Here is an 11649-nt window from a genome sequence, read left to right as displayed (position 1 = left end):
TTGGAGCGGCTGGCTACTGTTATAAAAAGGAATTCTATAGAAAATGGGAGAAATGGCTTTTAATCTGTAAATGAACATGAAAAATGATTTGCTTTTAGTTGTGTTATTTGTGTGCATTCAAAATGTACGTGAGATGTCTGGCGTTTCATAGATTACTGAGTAGTAGAACAAGCACTGGCAGCTTGTGATGAACAGTTTTGCATGATATAGTGTTGAAGAATAATTCAATTCTACAATGAGACTTCAATCAAGGTTCAGAAGCTTTAATACACAATATTTTGGAGAGATAATACAACATCTGAGGTTCTGTGCACTTCTCTGAAATTCGGCAAAGAGATAAGGAACAATAATAGTTCTTTCTCAAAGGGAAATAATTGAACATGGGAGGTTTCATATTTGGCAGCATGCCCGGGCTATATGTCGAGTAGCCCGGGAACCATGATAAGGCACTAAGCATAAAGATATACACTCGCAAAAGATCATCTTCTCACAAGAGAAAACACGATCTGTTAAATTTTTCCACATATAGTAATCTGCTGTCATAAAGCTTCTCTAGCAACACAGTAAAATGTCCAGTGTCAATTCAACTCTAACAGTGTTAATTCAACAATTAACAGATAACATGTGACCCCACTCTGGAATGTGGGACCAAATGTTATCTGTTAAGAGTTCAATTAACATTGTTCGGGGTTGAATTAACACTGGACATTTTACTGTGTATGCTTTCTCTCAGAAACTGTCGCTATAAGTTAAACTGTAGTGGCTTCAACATAAATGCAAACATCACCAGGACACATAAGTCTTTACAGGAGGCTATTATTGTAGGCTTATGGCTGTTGAAACTGTCAACCTGCTTGTATAGCTATCATCCGATACATGTATGCTAATTGCCTTTTGACATAAAACTTGCATTAAATTATGTAGCCTATGACGCCTTATAAATGGGTAAAACAAGTCAAGCAATTTCTGTTGTCAGATGAGCATTCACAATCATTTCATACGTTGGCACTTGTGCACATGCCAAAGTTACTTGAATGAGAAAATAGGTCACATGTAAACATATGCATCATTGCTTTGGGATGTAGCTTGCATAGATTCTGTAAAAGATCGATGAAAGTTTACTTGTACATTGTCATTATTTGATATCAAAAATCTGGCATGCAAACAGATTTTTAGGAATTGTGTTTTCACATAAAGAGTGCACATTTAGCACAGGCTATGAAGCCCCTGAGTGACATGGTAGAGAAACAAAAAAAGCCCATTTCCGAGGGCACACAAATAGCTTGCGTTCCCTCACAATACTTTTTCAATAGAATGCTAAATAATATCCACTGGTTTAGAGAAGCACTTCTTATTATATTATTATTTTTCCAAGCAACAAAGTCTACTCTGAGCTGTGTTCAGCACCAGACATGGGTGTCATATCAACCGAAGACAGCTTTGGCACTTCAGTCATGGGGACTTTGTCAAAAGAATGATTATTCCAGCTTGGAGGAGCAAATTAATTTCAGTCGGAACCATCCGCAGTTCTCCGGAACTTTGTGAGTAAAGATGGATGTGCTCTTAATGTAGAGTGAATGGTCTGTGAAAGAAGGGAAGTCTCTTCAGCTTGATTTGGATCCCAGAGGCATAACACTGAGGGAAGCAAGACGGAATTACTTTCCCAAAGGGGTCCAACATTATTTGGCACATTGACTCATAAGATGAATTGATGCCTTTTGGTACTAGTATTAATGGTGACATTGACAGTTTTTCGTGGAAAATGGTTTGGCTTAATGCTTAAGCATTTAACCAGATCAAGCATACATTTGCTAGCGGTGCTCATATGTGTGCGGTTCTTAGCTTAAAGCACATAAGAAGAGCTTAACTTACATTGAGCGGTTGAATGATGTCGCATATATAAAATGAAGTTGCCGGTCTAAGAATATTATTAATCAGGTATAGCACTGTGGCTCACATAACCCAGGCTAACCTAAGGCTCCGGCTGTCCATGCAGACATAATTATGATGCAGCGCAGTCCTAACTGTGACTGATGGTATCAACTGAACCGTGCATTGCTACATTGATTTGTCCCTGTTTTATCAGTACTGATTACCATGACAACTACATCCTATCCTACTTCATCATACACTGTATCACACAAACACACACGCACACACACACACACACACAGACAAACCCATACAGAAATTACATATGCACAAATACATGCACATTTAAACACACCAAATTATTTTGGAGAACGCATGAAGGGCTGGTATTTTGTGAATGTTATATGTGTCATTGCTGCCATCTGCCGGAAAAGAAGGAATTGCTTTCTGTATACTCAAAGTATGGGCATCGGGCCTCATTCATGAAACATGCATACGATCACACTTGACCGTGAACTGTATGTACTGTACGTTTCCACAAACATTTCGGCATTCATCATTTTTTTCTTATTCATAGCTGGTTTTCTTGTGCTAATCACATGAACAGGATTGTGCATAAAATTTACAAACAGCATTCATCATCTCATACACCTGGGAATGCACAAAAACAAAATTGCGTCATCAATCCCATATTGGTTTTTCATAGGAATATTTTTAAGAACAAAAGTAAGAATCTTTTTTTTTTTAAACTTTGTGAATGAGACCCATTGTTTCTTAATGTTATTAAACCACATTACTAAGTGGTTTAAGTAGATGAAAGCAATGTACATTATCATAATTGGTCACTCAACAAAATTATCTTCACATAAACTGGAATCAGCCCCAACCAAAACACCACCTAAAGGAATATATCAAATAAATAAAATGTGATTACTCATACAATGCCATGGCTATATGTAGTAAAGTTCTGAGTCATCTAAAATTCAAGCCTGCCTTTGAAATACCTTATCGCATTCCTTTAAACAGTTTAACATTTAAAATAGTTTTCGCCATTTTATCTGTAGAAAAGTAATTTATTTTATCTTTAATTTATCTTTACTGTATCTCATAGTTCTCTTCAAATTTTAAGTGATTTTTCTCTTCTAATTTTAACTAAAAATGCTATAAGCTTGCAAAGTTAGTGTCTGAAAAATGTTCAGAGAAGCTTTGTGCTTAGAAACAACAACAGCACTCTTCACCTCTTTATTCTTAAAGTACCAATAACAATGATGCTGCATTAAAGTGTAAAAAAAACACAAGTTAACAATATTATAGGTTAACAACAATAATAATATTAGATTGTTTACTTCTTCATATATGGTGAGTTTTTAATTTTTTTAATTTTATTATTTTAACTGACACTGGTGTGGTGCTGTCCAGGCTGCATGGTAAAATGTATTTAAAATCAATTCAGCCATGTCTGTCTTGGACAGCTGGACCAGTGCTCCACAGGCTGGGAGAGAATCCCTGCCAATCCATAAAGCTCAGGACAGACAAACGATTTCTGTTTTAAAGGAGAGCACATCAGTGATGGGTCCTATGTCTCGGCAAGTATGAAAAGAGGATTCACGATAGAAAAGGGGAGAACATGTACTGGAGCTTCAGCTGTATACCTGGAAAAGCAGTCACGTGATATTCACATTCATGCAGCCATGATAACTTGCTATTCTCATGTCTGCCTGTTGATGGCAGCATACACTCAAAAGTAAACTGAATTTCAGTAGACTCCATAGAGCATTTCTGAACGCAAATAAAAGTGACAGAGTATGAAAAATGATAAAGTGGGCGTTGTAGAGTCAGATGTGTCTTCAATTCTCTCACAATGTCCATTTTCAGGAGGGGAACATGAACGAAATTTCTACAGGGAATTAAAAAAAAAAAAAACTGTTAAACTACTTATAAATATTGCTAATGTTTTAATCACATTTTTTACATGGGATGTGTCTGACCAGTTATAGAGAGTGCAATCACAACGTGACACAATCCATCCACATGATCGTTCTCTGTACTCCCCTGGTGATTCGGAATTGTTGATCCAAATGTGAAATTATAGCCTAAACAAGATTAGAAAATTAGACCCGTCATACGCGCTATTTTATAAAACATGGTCATGACCGAGAGCACAGTTTACTTTTTTCTCTCCCTTTTCAGTCGACTCAAGAAATGCCTGCAATCCTGCAAATTCAGAGCACAAACCTTGTATTTCCTTGTTATATATAATTACTTGTATGGCATTCTGGATAAGAGAATGCGCTAAATGTAAATTTAAAAACCGGTTAATTGGAAAGGTGGATTCTCTAGAGAACAGCCGGGATTCAGTAGCCTACAGATGTTTATACTGGCGATCAAGCAGGGGGATAGATTCTTCTCAGTGCATTTTGACTGCACGTTGTCTACAATGTACACAACCCATTCAAATGGAATATTTATAGCCTACGTGCTGAATGCTCACTGCCGCAATGACAGACAACTGTCTGTGTTGCAGAGGTGGAAAATCCAGGATCAGCAAGTCCTATAGGTATACCTTGTATTTTTTTTTCCAATCACGTGGATTTGTTAATTAGCACAATTCTTAAGTTACCATTATATAAGCAATATTACGAATAAGCTATATTAAGTCGTTAAAAGGGGACGCAATGGAGTAGCACATACTAATTTGTTATTATAAAAAACACAATTGGGCTAAAACGTAAAATGAATAAGTCACGGTCAAAAAGCACTCTAACCAATTTATTTGTCCGTTAAATTTCTGCCTACTGAAAATTAAGTGGCATATGCCAGTATTAAAAATGGTCCCTAATAATTGAACCAATTTACATTGCGGATGCACCTGAAGACTGTCAGTAAAACATAAAACTCGGTGAATGCCCAAGGTAACGGTGTTCATTAGTAGGCTATGTCTTCAATTTAGGAATATTTTCCCTCTGGAATAATTTTCAAATGTAGCTATTTGAAAGACGAAATGTTAAACACTTATGGCGATTTCCATTGTACATGTACAAAAACGTATTTATATTTGACAGAAGAGGGCGGTAATTGCATTTAAAACGGTAGGGTCTTGTTATTTTTCTACCACTTCAGCCGTAGGCTTGTGTTCCTCTTTGGAGGCGGGGGCGACAATAAGGCGTGGTAAAATAAAAAAAAATCAACAGAGGTATTTTAAGTATTTTGTGATGATAGGAATGCATTCTTTAAATTCACTGTAAAGTAACGAGAGCACATGTGGCAAAAAAACATTGGTGATTATGTTTCAAATTTGAGCACGCAATGTTAAGTATTTTTATAAATTAATATTGCGTTGAGTTAATTGGAAATAATTACTTTGTCATTGGCTGCAATAATAGCTGTGACTTGACGCATTTGCTTATGCGTCATTCAATGCGATGCCATAGCATTACTTTGAGTAATTATGCACATCCTTTGTATTTTCCGATGGAAAAAAAACATCTTCTTGGGAATTCCCGATAGTAACTAATCTGCACGTCACTAATCTCCAGGTTCTCAACCATGAATGTATTGGGAATATCGGTGCACTTTCTGGCTAATCTCGTTAGGCGATTAGTGATGCGCTTCAGCGGTACTGAACATCTGTAATTCTAAACACAATGTGACACGACATTTCTTCTTCATTGGTGCACTATGAATATATCCTAATCCTCGCTCGGTAGTTTATATTTCACTTTCTTGCGACAGTGTTTTCCAGGGGAAAACCCATACTGCGTAAAGGCGTTAACAGTAGGTGTACGTGCGCTGTTGGACTCCGTTGCTTTGCATGCCGCACTGCAACGCGTTTAATTTGTCACAATCCACATAACGCACTAATGTGACTTGCAAACCGGCTACCTCTTCCCAAAAATCTGTAAATCAGTTGCTTTTGAATTTCATTTATAATTAGGCGACGTGAAATGTCTCCCTTTTGAACAGCAATAGATACAATAGGACAGTTGGGAGGAACGCCTTCCCCTGAACACAGACAGCAAAAAATCAATGCGGAGCGAAGGGATTTGGGGGGGGGGGGGGGGGGGTTGCTGGATGCTCCAGGAAAATTCAGTGACGTGCTCTCGCTGGCAGCTCTCCCAGGATCCGTGTTTTGCATCGCTCTCAAATTTGCATTTTTCTACATTTGCTTTTCCGTTAGCCCGAACCTGCGCGTACTTTTTGCAATTGTATACACACTGTCATATCTCTAATCTAATAGCCGTGAATGTGCATAGCAACAACTCGAAACTTTAAATGATGTGACTGTGGTCAGGGGAAAATAGACGGGCTTACTAGTCATTCAACCACGAGACCAACGGGCTGCCTTCAGATTGTCGCGGGCTGTTGAGCTGAGCTGTTGTTTTTTTTTCTTCCCAAGGTTTGCTTTTATTTTCGTATTGATCAGCGTCGAGTGTGTTTGGTGGGGGCAGAGCAGGAGACATCATGTCGGAAGTGTTGCCTTACAACGAGGAGAAAATTACCCACTATGGCGATGACGGGGACGTGGGACAAATCTCCCTCACCTGTGGTCTACAGGATTCCAGTAACTTCTTTGGTGGTTCACAGAATAAAAGACCTCCAAAACTCGGCCAGATTGGGAGAAGTAAACGAGGTGAGAGGATTTTTGCAAATCTCTTGATGATGGGATGTCAGTGGACGCCCGCGAGACAAATGATACATAAAACACAGACACGCGCCTTGTTGTAGCATCGTGTTGTTCCTTAGTTTGTAAAGGCATGCCAAACCTGTGGTCTCTGTTTGCATTATAATATTATTACGTATGTTAAATGATAAAATTGCATGTTACATGGTTTGGTTTGACGGTTAAATAAATTATGGTGTAATGAATAATTCCTAATGCAGATAATCTTATTTTTATTTGGCGTGGAAATCGAGCCAATATCTCCATAAAAGCCCAGATTTATTTACTCGTGTAGTTATATGACACTGTCTTTATTGGAAATGGTTTGTTTATATTGCTAATAGACACTGACATTTTAACGTTTTATAAATCTCTTAATTCAGGAACGTTTACCCACCATCATCAAATAGATTACATTCTGCAGTAGAAATTTAGCTTCAACGATGATGCTAATACGCAGTCTACGACATACGCTCTAAGCTGGGTATTTGCATTGTGTCCTCTCTTTCCTTCTCTGCAGTTGTGATTGAAGACGATAGCATCGATGATGCGCTGGAGAACGCAGCGGAGAAAACACCCACAGGTGTCTAGAACAATCCAAAGACATTGTTAGAGGAGAATAATGACCATGCACCACCCACGTTTGGCAACAAAGCACTTTGAAATCCCTTACAAAATGGGCTGTGATCCACTGTGCAGTCAGCCATCAGTGTCCTATTGCAGGCAGGCGAACATGGAAAAGGCTGAGCGAGTCGCCTTTGATCGCTGAGCATTTTCTTTCTGACGGCGTGAAATTAAACCCTTATCGATCAGTCTGTTCCTATCCAAATGTGATAAAGACTGAAAAGGAATTGTGTACCCCATGTACAGCCAGTATTGTACAACTAAGAACAGTAAAGAGGATAAATGATACTGCTAAGCACACTACTGTATATCCCAAAACAAGTTGCATTCATTTGCTGTACTCTCTGGCTGTGGCTGAGCTCTTTGTTTACTCTCCATATCTTGCAAAATTATAATTATCTTTCTTCGTGCACAATGGATGTAAAAGCGCTGTTTTGTTCTTCACCTGTACAGATGCACCATTTATTATTACCTTTTGAAATAACTTTTTTTTGCAGTGTTGAAAGACTGGAAAACATGTTTTATATGAAATGACAAATGAAGGTTTTAACTTTTTTAATTATAAAATTTTTGATGTTGCTCGACATATATATTGTTGTCGCTACAAACTGCCTGCTCATTTTAAAGCAAGAAGCTTATTTTTTATATTAGGGAGCTATTTATAAAGTAGCAAGGCTCGTTCTTGTTTTTGGAAAAAGGTGGTAGTCATTACATTTTTTCTAAATTAATACGTACATTGTATGGTATATAATCACAACTGTGCCAAATATCATTGAGGAGACCAGCCAGTCTGGATTTCTGTGATCTTGGTAAATGTAAAAATTAGCTATTTTGGCTGTCATGTAAATGTAACAGGGCTTTTCCTTATGGCTCATGCATGAAAGCCCTTTGTGGCAAAGACACTGGTAAGCTATTGAACATCTCTTTTGCAACATGGAATGACAGACCTCAATAACTTTTAACTGAATATTGTGTGTGTGTGTTACACCTCTTTATTCACCGAACAGGGCTATTTCTGCAATGTAATAATATTAAAGGTTAAAAAATTAAATACGGTTTTGACTCGTGATTTGCATCTCTTTGCACTAACCTACCAGGCTGCCTCTTAGTGGAATCGACAGATGAATCTAGAAAGCTGCCACTACACCATTATAGTCATCTGAAATGCATTAAGCCAAACTGATTATAGAGATCGGCGTGGATTTTTAATAATGAGGGTGTTATGTGATGCACATAGCAACTCAAGGAAAGAGTGCATACACACACACACACACAGACGTAACAACATAACTAGCAATACCACTGTCCTCATGTTCAGGAGTTCCCTCCTGCTGCCGATGCACTGTGACAATAAAATACTTGTATGATCATGATGGCTGCATCACATTCTCTTTGTGATAACGCAGACAAGATGAGGCTCAGAACAGCACACTGCAGCAAAGGAGCTGTTGCTGTAGGGGACTCAGATTTTCAGCTGTGACACTTTAGAAATGGCAAGAAACTATCCCACAGGAAGTGCTTTTACCTGTCAGTCGACTGCAACACTATATGTTGTATTTGTGGCCATCACCACAGCCATGGATGTAGCTGGACTTAACTGGAAATGAGCTGCCATTAAAGCAGAAGATTTGGGTGAAGAAAGCTGAACTAAAAGTGAACATGTATACGTTTTTCTATATGCATATGCAGTGCATTCACTGGACTCAACATATTGTGACACTGTAAAAGGAGGGCTAATGGGAGAGTGTGACCAGTACAATATTGCTGAGAACCACATAGACATTCACAGTTTCCATGGTGAATTCAGGCTTTTATTGTGATATCCCAGAGCAGAGAAATCAGCAGAAAGACAAGCAAGCAAACAAACAAAAACAAATCAACTATCTCAGAGCTATCAGAACAGAGCTTTCCTAAACTTGCGGTGGTCCCTCTCTTATGCCGGGCAGCTAAGCTGCTTACCCGCAGCGGGAACCACCAGCAAAGCAAAAGAATGGTAAGGAGGCCGGTAATGGCCATGACACGAAGAGGGTTCTCACACAGGCAAAACAGCAGGCTAGAAATCTGGCGTTTTGTCTAACACAAAAGCTCTCCAAAAAGCACAAAGCAAGTAATTCTCTCACACACCAAATCCTGAGGCAGCTCTTTACTCCCACACCTCACCCAGCATTGTCGGCTTTTTTATGCTCCACTGACAAACGGGATTTCTGGACTGGGGATTTTAAAGACGTTGTGGAGTTGTCAATTGAAAAGGGGCAGAACCAGTGGTGTGGTACAGTATATACTGTGGCTACCTTCCACCACCGCTCCCTTCTTCCCATCAATCACTCCTCCCCTTACCTCTGACTGGCTAGGAAGGGTCACCATTGTCCAGAGCACATCTTGCCATGACAGGGCATCTGCATTCCCATGGTCAGTCCCTGACCTGTGAACAACGAAACATTTGGAAGCCTGGAGAGAAAGAAACCAACAAATGACACAATGTTTGTCTCCTTATTCCGAGCCATCCAGAAAAGAGGAGCATAGCCTATCACTAGAGTAAAGCGTCTTCCCCAGAGGTCGTATTTTAACAAGTCCAGGGCTCATTTAATTGCCAGGCATTCCTTTGCTACTGTGGAGTTGCATTGTTCCCATGGCAACATAGAATAATGTATAGGAAGGTATGCTCTTACCTCTTAAGATAGCAACCACCCCCATTTCCAAGGTATCAGTCTGTACTACCATCTCTTTCTTTAAGTCTGGAGTAACCAGGACAGACTCAACACACAGGAACCCCTTTAGGCCAGAAATTCATGTGGAATACCTACATGGGCTTCCTTCTCCCTGGTTGTCTCACTGTAGGTGATATAACTGAGACTTTCCATGATTTCATAAGGTCATTGCCATGAAACTAAAAATGTGCACTCAGTTGTAGGCACCAATACAAGGACTGTATCTCCTGGCTTGAACTCCTGGCCCTGGGCAAAGGGGTTTTACAATCTCTGTTGTGCCTCCAGGGCTTGAACCATATGTTCGCATACCAGCAGGCAGATCTCCTTCATCCTCTCACTCATCTCCTCTAAGTGTTCCACCAGGCTGCGGGGGGGGACCCGGTTTGCTCTTCCTACACCTCCTTAGTAATGTCCAGCAGTTCCAAAGGCTGTCTTCCATAGAGAAGCTTGAATGGAGGAAAACCTGTAGAGGCCTGGGCAACCTTATGAATTGAAAGCATCACATAGGGAAACAACTGGTTCCAATTATACCCATCTTTATGAATGACCTTTTTCAACATGTTTGTTTAGTGTTTCACAGGGGTTTTGATAAAACACTCTACTAACCAGTCAGTTCGGGGGTGGTAAAATGAGGAGTGCAGTTGATTCACATCCAACAAGCACCACAAGTCTTTCATAATTCGGGACATGAAACAGGATACCCTGATCAGAGACCCCAACTCGGTTGGACATCACCACCAACTCACCTGCATGGTGCGCATGGATATCGCCTCTGGGTATCTGTTTGCATTGTCCATAATGACTAGGATATGCGGATGTCCCCTCGCAGACTTAACAAGGTTCCCACGAGGTCCAAGGCAATGCATTCAAAGAGAACCTTTACAATATCAAGAGGTACTAGAGGGGTTTCGGGAACTTAATTTTATGAGACTGATTAAACGAACTGACCACATAATATGGAGTAGTATGTCACTAACCCATAACACAACAGTAACAGTACAGTACTACCTTCATTAAATGGTAGTACTGTTAACCTCCAGCCATCACAAAATTATCATTTCCTCTGATTAAGAATTGTCTAATATTCTCCCTCATATTATGCTAATTAATGTTTTCAATTAGCTTATTCACATATTAATTATCATAACCAATAAATATATATCCTTTTTTTCCAAACCATTGTTGCGTCTAAGTTGGGCTCTACAGGCGTACATATTTCTGATTGGTTGTTGAACTCAGTTGTTCTGAATAAACCTGACCAAACCTCAATACAATAGTTTTTTTCATTCCCAAGTGTACCCCTAGGAGGTGAGAATGGGCCATCTGTAATACACTGGGTAGATACTTTTTCAGACAACAGGAGTCATTTTTCTTCATTCTAATAATATAATAACCCACAGTTCAGCCCTCACTTTCAGTTACATGGGCATGGAATGGGTTTGGCTCCTCGGCTGAACAGTTTGAAAACTTGCATCGACAGCTCCATAATGTTTGCGTCAAAAATATATTTTTTATTGATTACAGAACTTTTTATACATTATCCCCCCATTTCAAGCCACCATAATGTTTGGGTCAAATGGCTTCGCAGGTGTTTCTGATTAGTCAGGTGTGTTCAATTGCTTTTTCAGCGCTCGTATGAGAGAGCTTTCAGTATCTAGTCTTGATTCAAATGATTTGATTGCCTTTGGAGTCTGCTATTAGCCTGCCTTTGTCATTATGAGGACCAGAGTTGTACCAATGAAAGTCAAGGAAGCCATTATGAGGCTGAGAAATAAGAAGAAAAAA

The 11649-nt window shown here is 39.4% G+C and overlaps 1 protein-coding gene across 1 annotated transcript; it reads left to right on the top strand.

The window, feature by feature from the left end:
- Positions 1-5937: 5937 nt before the first annotated feature.
- On the top strand, positions 5938-8207 carry LOC118207516 (calcium/calmodulin-dependent protein kinase II inhibitor 2-like). Its single transcript, XM_035381177.1, has 2 exons — positions 5938-6502; positions 7053-8207. The coding sequence occupies exons 1-2, from the start codon at positions 6334-6336 to the stop codon at positions 7121-7123; spliced, it is 240 nt and encodes a 79-aa protein (XP_035237068.1). The 5' UTR covers positions 5938-6333; the 3' UTR covers positions 7124-8207.
- The last annotated feature ends 3442 nt before the right edge of the window (positions 8208-11649 follow it).

The sequence above is a fragment of the Anguilla anguilla genome, chromosome 11 (genome assembly GCF_013347855.1).
Source record: "Anguilla anguilla isolate fAngAng1 chromosome 11, fAngAng1.pri, whole genome shotgun sequence".
NCBI lineage: Eukaryota > Metazoa > Chordata > Actinopteri > Anguilliformes > Anguillidae > Anguilla > Anguilla anguilla.
This window is presented reverse-complemented; position numbering and strand designations above follow the sequence as displayed.